The sequence below is a fragment of the Protopterus annectens genome, chromosome 3.part1, assembly GCF_019279795.1.
Source record: "Protopterus annectens isolate FY-2018-M chromosome 3.part1, PAN1.0, whole genome shotgun sequence".
Taxonomy (NCBI): domain Eukaryota; kingdom Metazoa; phylum Chordata; order Ceratodontiformes; family Protopteridae; genus Protopterus; species Protopterus annectens.
Genome location: NC_056732.1, coordinates 533,627,986 through 533,644,404, shown reverse-complemented (window position 1 = coordinate 533,644,404; position 16,419 = coordinate 533,627,986). Strand labels below are relative to the sequence as shown.

General features: G+C 40.7%; 1 protein-coding gene across 1 annotated transcript in view; it reads left to right on the top strand.

Moving 5' to 3' along the window:
- Positions 1-16,419, top strand: part of XYLB (xylulokinase) — a 1,259,970-nt gene that overhangs the window by 607,457 nt on the left and 636,094 nt on the right. Inside the window, exon 13 of the mRNA XM_044066952.1 lies at positions 15,693-15,808. Coding sequence (XP_043922887.1) covers positions 15,693-15,808 — 116 coding nt within the window. The remainder of the gene's footprint in view (positions 1-15,692; positions 15,809-16,419) is intronic.

Below are 16,419 nucleotides of genomic sequence, written 5' to 3'. Positions count from 1 at the left end.
TACTCCCCTTATCCTACTCCTACACTCCAGGGAATGTGCTCATTTGCTATGTAAAAGTGCGATTCAGTATCCTAACACTCGTTTACAAAGGATTGCCTACTAATGCTTAGTTACATGTATTACACTGAGCTTCCCCCCTTAGCAACCCCTACTCGGTGGCCATGTTGTTTTCAGCCTGCTATTCCCTTACATTGTAAATTGATGGTTTTCATAAAACCCACGTTTGTGAGTTTTATATTTTTATTTTTCTGTTTTTTTGCGTGGCGCTGCACTACGTTTAAACATCGGCAATCGCCAAAAAAAAAAATAAGCATTTTTATTTTAATTTTGCATGTGGGTTCGTTGCCAGTGGCCACATATTTGGCCATTGGCATGCTTCCTGGAACATATGCAACCTTTATTTGGAGCTGACAAGGCTCCATTGTGCTATTTGCAGAACAGTACTTAGTTGTCAACTGAGTACATTTCTGCAGCTAACACGGCTCCTACACGGACAGGTTTGTGCTTCCTGGATCGCAAATTTACCTCATTTGCATGCCTTTCGGCTGCAAGTGAGGTCATTTGCATATCCAAACCCTGTCCATGTAAGAGCCATTTTAGGAGCTCTCTTACACGCCCCTACAGGCTGTTCGTGGATCACTTGTCGGACATGATGGCTGCATGGAGTCTTACTCTGCTCTTAGACTCTGTGCAAGCCATCGTGAATCCGGCCCTATGTCTTACCAGGCACCTTGATAAGTTTTGCAGTTCTCATGAAGCCTGTATTGAAAATTATACAATGATAGCTCATTACTATTCAAAAATATGCTTGCTGATTGGTTAGTGAAATCAGCGTGCCCTTTGAAAATCGAGCATATACCGATCGAAAAAAGAACTTTCTTCTATAGGTATGTGCTATGGAGCATATGTCTCAATTGTCTTAGATTTTTGGCTCACATTTTTGGTCTGTCCCTCATAAAATTTGTGGTTTTCAGACAAATCACTGGGGAGACTAAATAACAACACGCATTTCAGTTTCAAAATTCATATCTTTCAGATAATGTAAGGTAGTACAAATCTTGTTATTCTAGCAGCTTTCTAAGTTTATGAACAACCTTTACATTCAGGTTGTATTTTGGGGTCCTTTGTCCCCCTTTATTTAAGACTATGTCCACATTTCTTGAGCTAAGCAGTTGAGAGGTACATAGGGAGGGCACTGCAAATACAAGGAAAGTCAGATACTTTCTATAAAGCTAAAGAAACATACCCGATTTTCCTTGTATTTTACCTTGTTTCTCTCATACCTCTGAACTCTTCGGATTTTATAGTTAAAAACTAAAAAAAAAAAAAAAAAAAGCAACAGTGATCTTCCTTTCTCTGGTGCTTGTTTTCAGTGGCACTGATGTGCTGCACAAGTATGGGAACATAAGTCCCATGTGCATGCACAGTACATCAACAAACGCAGAAGAATGAGGAAATAATACAGAGGAACACTATGGTGGCATTATACAAATACGTTATTGAAACAAAGAAAGCAATTTTTTAAAATAATGTCATTGTATAATAGCAATAACCAACTTGCTGATTTACCCATAACCTCTTGTCGGTTACTGCTAATATAATTCTCTAGAACTGATCATTGCAGTTAGCTCATTAGCAGTTGAAGATATATGACTCTGTGTTTGACAGTGTTTTCTCCAGTTGGTAAAACTGTGAAGAATCAAAAGCAGTGTAAAGTAGCCTCTCAGAGAGGTAGGGGAGAGAGAGAGTGAGAGAGAGAATAGGGCTTAGAAATTCAAAGCATAGACAGAGAAATCCTTAATTGTCTAAATGGCAGTGGAGGCCTGGCTACATGAGTCCCATTGCAAACAGTAAAGAAATTTGAAAGTTATGTACTGATGTCCAGCTGGGCATGACAAAAATCTGCAGTGGACATAATCCTGAATGGAGGACTAAAAGCAGCAACACCCCTGCAGATGTGTCAGGCATGACATAAATCTGCAATGGACATAATCCTGAACGGAGGACTAAAAGCAGCAACACCCCTGCAGATGTGTCTTTGATTGCATTGTCAAATAGCCGATAGCTTCTCAATGGTAAAGCATGCAGTATGTTGGAGGACCAGTTGGGGTCTTCTCCTTTGTAAACCTGTAGAGACCAGAGAAGGAAGAAACAAGACTGCAGAAGGTGTTCCCCATGGGTTAGTGCAGTGAAGCTTTGCATGTCACTAGTAGGTTTATATATTCTTAGATAGCTTATTGTTAACATGCAGAAAATCAGAGTTAAAGATAGTTTTGCCTTAATATCCATGAAAAAGTAACTGTATGATGTTCATTTAAAAATGCAGAGCTATTTAATTTATTTTGCTGTGTAGTTCATTAGGTCAAGGTCATAACAGTGGATCACTTAAATAACTTACAAATGAAATCAGAAAGATTGGTTAATCTAGCAGAGAACAAAACATTTGACTCTGAACCTTGAAGAATGCTAATAGGAGATATTGAGCACAATACGTTAGAGGGCTACATAGGAAAGTGGCCAAATAATAGAACAAAGAGGTTCATCACTGCAAGTAATCTATATTTAAGAAGTTAGTGACTGGTGGGACTGCCATGGGGCCTGGTGCTGACACAGCTTCTGTTCAGCACGTTTGTGTCTTACATCATACAGTGGTTAGAGACTAATGTTGATCTGTTCGCTGATGATGGCAGGAGTGGAATGACAGAGGTAGTAGCCAGCTATAGGATACCTTGGTGAGGTTTATAATGGTTTGTTGTAAGACAGCATTATGAGAAACAAAGCCATTTTAGTGAAGATAAAAGGTTAAAAAGTACATCTAGTGAAGAGCCAGCATAGCTGATACCCAGGAGAGTGGCTGCCGAAGGAGTTTAAGTATAAGGAGGGAAGTGTACTACTCAGCTGTCCAAAACTGTGCAGAATGTCCATATTTTTGCCTCATTATTTTGGTCTTTTCCTCATAAAATTGGTACTTGGAAATCATTGAGGATTGAAATCACTAAATATTGCCAGAATTTTGAGTTTCAGACTTCATATTCTTCAAAATATGCCTGCTAGTCTGAAACCTGTTATTCTTTCAACATCCTAAGTTCACATATACAACATTTTAAATCTTTCCCTAATTTTGTGGCCTTGTTTCATGATTATTTTTGGCGTTGTGCAGAATTCTTGCGCTAAGGGGTTGAGAAGAATGGATGGAAGGGTGATGGTGGGAACAGGAAAACAACTCTGGATGGGAGGATAGTTGCATAGGGAATGGTGGAGAGCAGTAAGAGATCCCACATCAATAATAACAATGCATGCAGGCTATGTGTGAGCAATAGAGATGGCAGCCATGCAGCCATGTAGTAAAAGAGAACCAGGAGCAGGCAACTGTAACTAAGGTTTCTGGGGGTTTACATGTGTAAGGTAAACTACAATGGACTCAAAAATAACATTACATATATAACCGAGATCCAGCTGGTCTTTCCATGTACTTCCTGACATCAAGCCACTTTCATCAAATGCACCACAACTGCACTTTATTATACATTGCACATTGCCACAGTGTAATCTAACAAAAATGTGCACCAAACAAAAAGCTCCAAAATAGCGGCCTTCACAAATTCAAACACATGATAACATTGTGCAGTTACTGCAAAGTGCAATATTCCCTAAACTGACCCACAGTATTCAGCGGCCACTCCTCCCAAAGTCTTGTAATGCACCTCTGGGGATGAAAGGGAATCCCGACAGCAGCTGATAACTCAGTTACTCTGTCCTGTTCTTACCCCCCTGCAGCACCTCAGACAGCAATATGAGAGCAATGTGGTCCTTCCCCAGTAGGTACCACTGCCTGTGGTGACAGACCTCAAACGTTGATGAAATCAATTACCACATAGGTCTGCCATACTCTATAGGCTGAGGGGTGTGTTCTGGAGCATTCTACAAAGTGCTAGCAGCATGAGTACCAAAGTGACTTTTCCTTCCTGGAATGAAATTATCTTCCACATTGTGCAGCACTGGTAGTGCCGACTCTGGAAAGTTTGGCATAGTTCATCAAAGACAGGTAGAATTTTGGCTGGTTGCAAGAACATCAGGCTGCAAGGTATTTAGTGTTACATGAAAACACTGTCTCTGTACCTTTGAGTGTTACCAGACCTTACCTGTGAGCTGTCCTTCAGATGTGCTGGGAGAAATGAAAGAGACATCAATTTGAGTGAGTATGTGGAACTTTGGAGCAGGTACTGCATACAGCTGTGGATTCAAAGCTGGAAATTATGTATTCTGGTTCAGCCTGTGGACCATTTTCCTTAACAATGTCAAGTGCCATACTCTTCATTTTGTTGTACACCTTCAGGGTTTTGTGGTTAATCAACAAGTGAGTTAATGGCACACACTTGAAGCCACCATTTCTGTTATGGGGAAGGCAATGGTTCCAGTGCAGTTGCCTCATTGTAGTGCCTTTTGCCAAAAAACGTGCCATCCCCAAGCCACTGTGACATGAACACAAGTCATAGAGATTACCCAAAGTGGTCAGCAGCAGTATCGCAAAATACCTTTGTGTGTCACTGTGATATTTAATGAGGAAGATCCATGAGTTGAAGGGCCACTGCTTGGGCTCAAGCTGCTGTAGCAGCACCACTCACAGTGTGATTCCATGGGTCTTTGGTCTTCTCAGTCTTCCCTTTTATATGCCTCCCCACACTAGCAAATTTACAGACTACTCTTAGGAACAAACTTGAACAATGCTATAATAAGGTTTCTAAATGTGCCGAATGTAAACTCACAGAACCCATTACTGTGTTGCCTTAGAACAACTCATTTGTCTAGAATTCCCCAACTGTCCCTTGTGTTCACAATTCACATAGTCCACGATAACCCAAAAATCTCAGCAATGTCCAGCACTGAAGAATACCCTTCACCTGTTTTCACCCACCAGATCATTATGGTCTAAAGGATAAATACTCCTCCATATTTATAAACCTCTGCTATCAGCTGCTTTCTCTCTCTACTCTAGCTGTGTATCCAGATCCTGGAACTCTATAGTAGTAAGACAAAACTCACATCCATGCTCCTTTAAACATGGCCTGCATTTACACCTTTTTCAACTCCTGCAACTGCCCATGCACCACCAGTATAACTCTGCTAGACTCTTTCACTTTATTGCACACTATACCTGTTCATGCATCTAGAACATGCCCCTAGTTCTTTTTTTCCCCATATCTTGAGCAGTATTTGTGTATTTCCTATACCTTGTACAACATCTGTGAGAATACACTGACGAATATACAATATGTGAATTTATACTCTTCCAGATACTCTCTGTCCTCAGTACTGCCCCTTAATCTTCTAATCCTACTAATTTCCTCTAACAATTTGTCTGCCTGCACTGCCACTTCTTTTTCGTCTGCCTCATTTATCCGTTTTTTTAGTCTGTCATTGAACTAAGCATGTATACACCCCACAATAAATAGCTTCTCACAAACACACATTATTTTTATTTTTGCAATAGCCTGCCAGCACTAATCTGTCTTTTACAAACTGTTCTAAAGTATGTTGTATGCTTGCCATCCTGTCTTTTAGTAACTATTCTGTTGTATATTATATTGCTTACTGTATATTGTACTGCTTACTGTATATTGTACTGCTTACTGTATATTGTACTGCTTACCATATATTGTACTGCTTACTGTATATTGTACTGCTTACCGTATATTGTACTGCTTACTGTATATTGTACTGCTTACCGTATATTGTACTGCTTTCCGTATATTGTACTGCTTACTGTATATTGTACTGCTTACCGTATATTGTACTGATTACTGTATATTGTACTGCTTACCGTATATTGTACTGCTTACTGTATATTGTACTGCTTACCGTATATTGTACTGCTTACTGTATGTTGTACTGCTTACCGTATATTGTACTGCTTACTGTGTATTGTACTGCTTACCATATATTGTGCTGCCTATTATCTTTACGTTGTAGTTTTTGCTGTACATTGTACTCACTGTCACTTTAATCTGTATATGTTCTCATTTTACTTATTCTCTAAATTTCTGCACTTAATTGTTGGAGCTTTTCTTCCTGGGCCTCCACTGAAAATGGGCTTTTGCCCAGACTTTACTGGTAAACAAAAGAAAAAAACAAATATTTTTTTTCTCTTCTTTGTCCACCACTTTTTCTTGTCCCCTATTGGTCTACTCACATATGTCTTAGATAAAGCCCCCTTTGTCCCACTGACCTGAAAGTTTGGTTTACTTCCAACAAGCTGTGGGGGGTGGCAGGCAATCCTGAAGTGGACTTAGCTGTCTCTGGTCTTTGTTTACTAGGACAAAACACTGGTCTTACTGGAGCAAGATGTTGCACTTATACAAAACAGTATATATTACAGTGGCAATATAAAATTAGTCCATAAAAAACAGAGCAGCACAATGTACAATGCAAGTATAAAATTAGTACTTCATATAGGCAATGTTCATAGGTTCATAGGTTCATAGGTTCATACTAGGCTATCTGCCCGAGGGCATTTACAAGCCTAGCCCATAGTTTTGTGGCTTACGCCACCCCTTTAGTATGGGGAACTATACCCATTATTTTGCTGTGCCTCTGTCGAGCAGTGACACTGAGGTAATCCCTGGGGTATATCTGCGATCTCCCATCCATTGGTCAAGATTTCTCTTGAACAAGGCCAGCGAGGTGCTCTGCCTCACATATACCGGGATTCTGTTCCACAGCATAGGGAGTCTTTGGGTGATGAATCTATCCCTCCAGCACGTCCTATTAATAGCCGTGTCAAGGTTTAAGTCTCCGCCCTTGTGGCTCTGACGGATCTAGATTTTTTGAGGTGAAGCATATTCATCAAATCTGGGTTTGACATGGCCTTGTATGTTAGACAAAGGTCACCTCTGAGCAGGTGGCGACTGAATAGAGTTGAAGTTCTTTCAGTCGGGCAGCATAGGACAGATGTTTGAGACCCTTTATCCTTTTGGTGAGGAACTTTTGTGGCCTCTCAAGCTGCTGCAGGTGTCGGGTTAGATACATTCTGAATGGGGCATTGTACTCAATCATTGGTCTGATGAGTGATGAATATAGGAGACTATGACCTCCCTTGATCTAGATGAGAATCCCTTCATGATAAGGTGGGCAATGTAGAAGGTCTTCCTAACTACTTTGGCTACATGGGTGTCGAATGACAGACTACTATCAACTTGGGTCCCCAGGTCCCTGATAACTTCTTCTGTGCTCAGTGGATTGCCACCTATTTGGTAGCTAGGGGTAACCTTGTTTTTCCCGAAGGGTATGACTATGCATTTTTTGGCATTTAACTTTAGGCCATGGCTCTGGCACCAGTTATCCGTTTCTGTGAGACCCTTCTGAAGGATATCTGTGTCAGATGTGTTTTCTACTATGGCCCAGTTTGCAGTCATCTGCAAACTTTGTCAGCCATAACCCTCCTGTGTTTGCTTGTACTTCGGAAAAGTAGATGCCAAACAAGAGTGGGCCCAGGACTGAGCCCTGTGGTCCACCACTTGTGACAGGCTTTGAGTCTGACATGGCGCCAGCAACTCTGACCCTGTGGGTTCTGTCACTCAGCCAGTTTGCAACCCATCTTGTGATGTATGGGTTAACATTTAAGCTGATGAGTTTTTCAATGATACCCGAGTGGGGTATTGTATCGAAGGCCTTCGCCAGATCGAGGTAGGCTGTATGGACTGCCTTTCCTCATCAATGGCTTTGGTGACTGTTTCAAAAAGTCAACCAAGTTTAGAAGGCATGATCTGCCTTTGACAAAGCCAAACTGGGATGGATCCAAAGTCTGCAAATTCCCTATGTCTTTATTTATGAGGTCCATTATGATCCTCTCCATGGCTTTACAGATAAGGCTTGTCAAGCTAATGGGCCGGTAATTTCCAGGGTCAGTGGAGGCACCGCCTTTGTGAAGTGGGACCACAGTTGCAGTGCGCCACTCCCTGGGTACATATCCAGAGGTAAGACTATGATTAAACAGCTGTCCTAGCTGTGGGTTTAATTCCTCATTGAGTTCGTGGAGCACACAGCCGGGGACACCATCAGGTCCCATGGATGCTGTTTTTTGCTTTGGAGAGAGCAGTTCTCACTTGGGCGTTGGAGATGTTTGGGGGGCTGCAATCGCTTGGTATAGATATCTCTCCTTTTGTCAGCCAGTATGTTGGCAATGTCTGTAGGATCGGTAATCTTCACATCATTTTGAACTAGTTCTGAGCATATCTGGGAGTTTCCTCCCAGGTTTCTAATATAGCTAAAGAAGGCCTTATGATTGTCTTTTGAGTCTTTAGCTATTTTTCTCTCAAAATTTGCTTTGGATGATTTTATGAGAGCTCTTAGTTTTTTACTTATAGTGATCAAGGGTGTCTTACCTTTTAAGGATTTTGCTCTATCTTGTAGTAGCTTCCTCCTTTTGTTGTAGAGTTTGTTTATGGCTGGGGTCCACCAGACTGGACGCTTGCCTTTGGTACAAAGAGTCTTTGTTTTGCTTGGGATTGCCTTATCCATGCAGTCCTGCAGGTGCTGGTAGAAGGCATTTGTAAGTGATTCAGCGGCTTGAGTACTGTTTTCCCGGCTCGGGGCCTTAAAGGAGACCACACTAGTCTTTAGAAGTGTGAAGTCGGCTTTAGAAGTTCTTTACTGTGGTCTTTTTATTTCAGGTGGGGTGGGATGAGGACCTCCAGCGAGATTAGTTTGTGATCTGATCTCACCAGTGAGGGGTATACTTCCGGTGTTGAACATTGTGCTCCCATGTTCGTGATGATGAGATCAAGTATGTTTTCTCCTCTTGTGGGGATGGTGACTAGTTGTTCCATGGCATTTGAGTTTATGAATTCCAGGTACTTTTGGGCTAGGGTGTTTGGGCTTGAGTAGTGTACCCAGTCTATATTAGGGTAATTGAAGTCACCTAGTATGATGGTGTTTGGTGATACATTTATCCCCTCTAGTGTTTTCAGGAAGGCCATGTGAGGTTCCTGAGTTTGTGAGGGTGGCCTGTAACATGCTACAATTTGCAGAGCAGTCTTGCCTATGGTTAATTGCACGTGGATGGTTTCCGATGCATCGTGCGTTGCCACCAGTCTGGAGGTGTGGGTGTCCTTGATGAATATGGATACCCCCCTCCTTTCTTGGTGTTTTCTGGATTTTGGGGCCGGAACGCATGATATGAGGTAAAACCTGATAGTGCTGGGGTGCTGTCAGGAGCCTTGAACCAGGTTTCTGTCACAGCACAGACATCGATGTTCTCCATACTGAGAAGGGCCTCGAGTGCGTGCATTTTGAGATTTAGACTTCTGGCATTGAGCAGCATTACCCTTAGTTTTTTTCCTTTTTTGTGTTCTAGGGTGGTAGGTTTAGAATTTGAGCCTTGCCTAAAAAAGGCACTATGCGGGTGGCAAGAGCCTTTGCCAATATCCGGAATCCCAGGGGTGACAGGTGCAAGCCGTCCCTTGCAAAGCAGCGTGGCTTGTCCAGCATGTCATCCCAGGCAGACAGACATTGGATCCCCTTTGAATGACACCAGAGTTTAAGCCAATTGTTAAAGCTGATCATCTTATCTCTGTATTGTGGCATCATTCTTGGTGAAGGTAGGATACTGCTCAGGGTCAGGGTCATACCTGCCTGGGCTACATAATCAGAGAGCTTCTCAATGTCTCTTTTCATGTAGTCCAAGGAGGTACGTCTCAGGTCGTTTACACCAGCGTGGACAATGACTGAGTCGTATTTGTACCTGCTATTGAGAGACCTGAGTGCATGCGTTATGTGGCGGATTCTATCGCCCGACAGGCAGCTTACTGTGACCTTCTCCTTACTCAGCCTGGTGAGCGGGACGTCAGTGTGTCTGACTATGGAGTCACCAATGACTAGTGTGTCTGGCATTGTGTTTGGCCTTAAGGGCTGTGACTGTTTGACACTCTGACTGTGTGGTCTATGTGTTGCAGGTGTTGTGTTCTGAGGTGATGGTTGTTTGGGTGTCTGCTTTGGTGGCCTCTGCTGTTTTGGTAGATTTTTGATCAGAGCCTCCGAGTATGTCTTTGTGTGTTTATGTGTATGATTTGAGGTTGAGATGGTACTATGTGAGACTGGGTCTATAGTGTGTGTGGTAACCTTTTCCTCCTGACTAGTCTTGCCAGTCCTATGTTGAGAGAGCTCAGCCTCCAGTTTGGCCGTATAGTTGCATCTCTCGCATGTATTTGTGTTTTGTGGGAGGAGGAGAGGGTTGTCTGTGTACATGAGGCAATTGTAACATTGCCTCAATATTCCCAGGTTCACCAGCTGAGCAGGAGAGGACACTAGCAACTGATCCCTCGACATGCTAGAAGGACTAGACAAAAAAACTTTAAAAGAGATTCCGGGGGACGTGGGTGACCGAGAAATGGGGGTTTGCCTTTTTGGGGTGCTATCTATAAGAATGCCGTAACAAGGTAATAAGTACTGTAGGAGCAAGTGCTAGGTTTAACAGATAGAGAATAGTCTACTTGGAGTCAAGTAGAGATGATCTTTTTCGTTATAGGATACGCTGATTAGATCAGTAGTATAGTTCGAGGAAGGTAGTTTTAAGGGAAAATTTGAAGAGTGGACTTTAGGTAGCCCGAATAGTTTAAACCTGCTTAACCGGCGCTGCCCTAGTGTGCAACAGTAGCAGCTCCGCGCTAAATCGCGCTAATGTGCGCTAAAGTGTGCTTTATAGCAGGGGGCTGGAAAAGACAGGAAATGACCCAAAATGGCCAATAAACTACAAGTTACTGCCTTAAACCACTCGTCTGAGGACAAACAGGCAGCTCAGTACTCCCTACTCCCACTAGTGAGTAAAGAAACTACCCCTTGACCAAACAAGGAAAATGGAGAAAACAGGAACCAAGACAAAGTCCAGGGATCAGCAAAATCTGATCACTGGAACAAACTATTAGAAAAGTATGGAAAACAAGAGTATTTTTTTTGTTTTTTTTCAAGTTTTTTTTTCAGATAGGCAGAAAATACAATAAATGCTGTGTTTTTCGACTAAATGCTATCAAAAGCTAGTACACTTGAGTGTATTAGCCTGTTGTTTAACTTTTAAGCAAAACTTAAACAAGCAAGTGCAATAAACAATTCAAGCTATTAAAACAGTAAAAACAGGTAATAGCAGAATAAAACAGGCAGAAATAGCAATCGAAAGGCTTAAAAAGTCGAAAATGCAGAAAAAAATACTTAGAATCTGGAAAGTTTGTCTTTTCTGGTCTCTGCTGCTCTAGGAACTCTGCTGGACACCACGAGGAGCTGTGCTGAGTTCTCTATAGCCAGAAAAGCCCGCCAAAGCGTGCTTTATAGCAGGGGGCTGGAAAAGACAGGAAATGACCCAAATGGCCAATAAACTACAAGTTACTGCCTTAAACCACTCCTCTGAGGACAAACAGGCAGCTCAGTACTCCCTACTCCCACTAGTGAGTAAAGAAACTACCCCTTGACCAAACAAGGAAAATGGAGAAAACAGGAACCAAGACAAAGTCCAGGGATCAGCAAAATCTGATCACTGGAACAAACTATTAGAAAAGTATGGAAAACAAGAGTATTTTTTTGTTTTTTTTTCAAGTTTTTTTTCAGATAGGCAGAAAATACAATAAATGCTGTGTTTTTCGACTAAATGCTATCAAAAGCTAGTACACTTGAGTGTATTAGCCTATTGTTTAACTTTTAAGCAAAACTTAAACAAGCAAGTGCAATAAACAATTCAAGCTATTAAAAACAGTAAAAACAGGTAATAGCAGAATAAAACAGGCAGAAATAGCAATCGAAAGGCTTAAAAAGTCGAAAATGCAGAAAAAGATACTGAGAATCTGGAAAGTTTGTCTTTTCTGGTCTCTGCTGCTCTAGGAACTCTGCTGGACACCACGAGGAGCTGTGCTGAGTTCTCTATAGCCAGAAAAGCCCGCCAAAGCGTGCTTTATAGCAGGGGGCTGGAAAAGACAGGAAATGACCCAAAATGGCCAATAAACTACAAGTTACTGCCTTAAACCACTCCTCTGAGGACAAACAGGCAGCTCAGTACTCCCTACTCCCACTAGTGAGTAAAGAAACTACCCCTTGACCAAACAAGGAAAATGGAGAAAACAGGAACCAAGACAAAGTCCAGGGATCAGCAAAATCTGATCACTGGAACAAACTATTAGAAAAGTATGGAAAACAAGAGTATTTTTTTGTTTTTTTTCAAGTTTTTTTCAGATAGGCAGAAAATACAATAAATGCTGTGTTTTTCGACTAAATGCTATCAAAAGCTAGTACACTTGAGTGTATTAGCCTGTTGTTTAACTTTTAAGCAAAACTTAAACAAGCAAGTGCAATAAACAATTCAAGCTATTAAAAACAGTAAAAACAGGTAATAGCAGAATAAAACAGGCAGAAATAGCAATCGAAGGGCTTAAAAAGTCGAAAATGCAGAAAAAATACTTAGAATCTGGAAAGTTTGTCTTTTCTGGTCTCTGCTGCTCTAGGAACTCTGCTGGACACCACGAGGAGCTGTGCTGAGTTCTCTATAGCCAGAAAAGCCCGCCAAAGCGTGCTTTATAGCAGGGGGCTGGAAAAGACAGGAAATGACCAAAATGGCCAATAAACTACAAGTTACTGCCTTAAACCACTCCTCTGAGGACAAGCAGGCAGCTCAGTACTCCCTACTCCCACTAGTGAGTAAAGAAACTACCCCTTGACCAAACAAGGAAAATGGAGAAAACAGGAACCAAGACAAAGCCCAGGGATCAGCAAAATCTGATCACTGGAACAAACTATTAGAAAAGTATGGAAAACAAGAGTATTTTTTTTGTTTTTTTTCAAGTTTTTTTCAGATAGGCAGAAAATACAATAAATGCTGTGTTTTTCGACTAAATGCTATCAAAAGCTAGTACACTTGAGTGTATTAGCCTGTTGTTTAACTTTTAAGAAAAACTTAAACAAGCAAGTGCAATAAACAATTCAAGCTATTAAAAACAGTAAAAACAGGTAATAGCAGAATAAAACAGGCAGAAATAGCAATCGAAAGGCTTAAAAAGTCGAAAATGCAGAAAAAAATACTTAGAATCTGGAAAGTTTGTCTTTTCTGGTCTCTGCTGCTCTAGGAACTCTGCTGGACACCACGAGGAGCTGTGCTGAGTTCTCTATAAACAAGGCAATGGAAGCAATTTAAATTTACAAAGTCATAAAGAACATAGGAAACAAGTGAGAATATTATACCAAGCTTTTGTTGGCAATTGTTAAGAAATAGGGTAGGTTTTTGAACTTTTGTTTATGAAATTAGAATGTGAACTTGTGACAAAAGGAGATACTGCCAGCCCAGCCAGCTGGAATTTTATAAATAATTATATGTCGTTTGTGAATATTAGCATGATTTATATAGAAGTGTGACAAAGGGAGATACTACTAGCACAGTTGTCTGGAATTTTGTAAATGGTTATGTGTCATTTGTGAATGTCAATATGCTTCATGTAAGATGCTATATTAGAGCTGTATGTTTATATATATATATATATATATATATATATATATATATATATATATATATATCAAACTAGGTTTATACAGACATGTGTTGAAAAGATATTTTATAAAGTACTGAACTTAAAGATGTATCCACAGTTTGCCCTGTTGGAAGAGAACAGAAATGTACATACATTATTGTAATTTTAAATGTATATATTTTAACACTGGAAACTGGAATACAGGAGGTTAAATTTCAGAAAAATAGCTGAAATTAAATTACTTTATGGCAGCAAGGAGACACAATGTCTGTGCTGATAAGTTTTCTGTATTGTCTTGGAAGTGTTTTATTGTTTTATGACTTCCACCTTTTGCCAAAGATCTGAGGAAAATACCTTGTGTATCTATTGTCACATGAAGATGCTAAATGCTACCAGTTGCTATCAATGGTTGTTTTGGGCCTGGGAACTATAGTCAGATGACAAGAAATGATGTCATTCTGCAAGCTAGCCCAGCAGTAATATTTCAGATATTAATGTGAGATGTCTCTGAGACAGAGAGAGTGTTCTGTATTCTGTCTTAGACTTGACATGATCCATTCACCACATATCTGCTTTGCGCTGAGTAAGTAAGTCTAGGGAACAGTATGATTCCATTAGATACAGTCAGGAATATAGCAAAGCTTAATTTAGATATTTTTATTTATTTATTTGAGATAGTTCTGCAATGTTGTTTTAAATATTTCCTGTGATTTTGAACTCTGATGTCACTGTAATTTTATAGTGAGTATTTTATTGTTCTTTTATTATTTCTTATTAAATATATTTAAACCTTTCATTGTGCTGATCTTTGTAGAGATATTTAAGTTCTGAGAGTACTTGCATGTTTATTTGATGACACTGTGTGGGCCACTCCTAAAAGCCTTGCATTTGGTCAAACTACCGTTTGTATTGATAGTAGCATTACACAGTAAGGTTGGTCACCCTTTGTTAATGGCCTTAAAGTAGCTAATAAGGAGCTGGCTGGTGGCAGTGATGACTACCTTATAGTCTGGATAAAAGAGGGCATAGCTAGTAAACCTGTGCCAGCTTTTCACAGGTGTGTGTGTGTGTGTGTGTGTGTGTGTGTGTGTGTGTGTGTGTGTGTGTGTGTGTGTGTGTGTGTGTGTGTGTGTGTGTGTGTGTGTGTGTGTGTGTCAGCTACTTGGGCAGGGGCACAAAGCTCTGGGTGAACAGAGAGGGTGCTGGAGGTCTTGGCTTGGCCACTTAGCTGAGATCTCAACTCTGTAGCTGTGCCATTGGGAGTCTTTTGGGGACCTGGAGAAAGAGGGAGAAACCACCCTCGAACTGCCTTTGGTCTCTGTATGCTCTTAAGGGAAATTACACTTGATACAGAGAGCTGCATCTGGAAATACTGTGTGTGTACTTGTTGTCCTCCCAATGTATGTCCCCACTGCTGCCAGTGGTGAGAATTGAGGCTCCTTGATTATTGGTCCAGTGGTAGGGCGTCACAGAACATACTAGTTGTATAACTGTATTAACATAACAGATGTTAATCAATATGTAGAATTATTTCAGATGGATATGTTACTGTGACTTATGATAGCATCAGGAAACAACAGAAAGGCTTCAGTGGGTGTGGTATCACCCATAGAACTTCTCTGAAGATTTTTGTGTATGCCCTCTGTCTGTCCCCCTTGCTGCATCTGTATTGCAAAGGCAGAGCCTAATATTCTGGTGACAGTGCGTTTTTCTCTACATTCAGACCTTCTAAAGTACAAAGCATTGCTTGGTAGGATAATTTTGTTGTCATGATAGAAGAATCCTATTACACCAGGCATCTGACAACAGTCATGCAACAGTGATGCTTTACCACAACTACCCCTCTGTCCCTAAACTGGTGCGTGAGCCAAACTCAGTCACTCACTTCCATCCTACATGCCAACATCATCGGCATCTGGATTTGAGACTTGAACTTGGGTCACCTGACATACAGTCCAGGGCTTTATCCCTTTGCACCGTGGAGCTGGCTGTGGATGAGTCATGTCCTGAGGAGAAATGCTACAGTACCAACAAAATTGCAGTATTTCTCTGTTGGGGTTAATCATATTCAGTATTCATTGTAGTATTTCATCGTATTTGTTTTCTCAAATTCTCATAAATTGTATACATCAGATTGGTCATATAGGCTGGCATAATTTGCTGAAAATCTTATATAGTTTTTTTTCTTTCTCATAGTTACAAGAATGGGTCTTTGACCAGGGAAAGGATCCGAAATGACTGTACTTCTGCTTCTTGGGAGGAATTCTCAAAAGCACTTAAGGCCAATGATGCTGGAAACCTTGGCAATCTAGGTATGATCTCCAAATGCAACCTACTGTTGTCCCTTTTTCCCTTTCATTATTATGCAATCGTTGGATTTTCTTAGAACTGAGAATATAGATGCATGATTAATGTCACAGTAGACAGGCAAGGGCTTTGCTATTTTTCGCATCAAATACAGAAAAAAATAATGCATTTTGGATTGTCTGGATGACTGGATGTAACTAAACAAAATAGCCCACAGAATTTACATTTTTGCAAGACTACAGTATATGCTGCATATGCTTTCTGACTTAGAATTCTTTCCTAGAATTCTTTCCTTTGCTACTTTCACTTCAATTAATGTTGTGTTTCTTGACCCTGCCTTTTTTATTATGCTTATTTGCAAGTAGATAGTAAAGAAAAGGTAATACTTTGATTATGTGGCCTAGAAATTTATTGTTGCTAGTGGAATTCCTGTAATTTCATCTTGTGAAAATGTAAGTTCATTATTCTGATCCGCTTAAGAGACTGGCTTAGCTAATGGGTGCATGGCCTTGAGTACCTGACCCCTTTTAGTACTGATATGTGAGCAGCTTATGTTTTGTAGTATAATTGTTCTCCAGATAAGGAGCACTGTTTGCATTCAGGCATATGATGATGG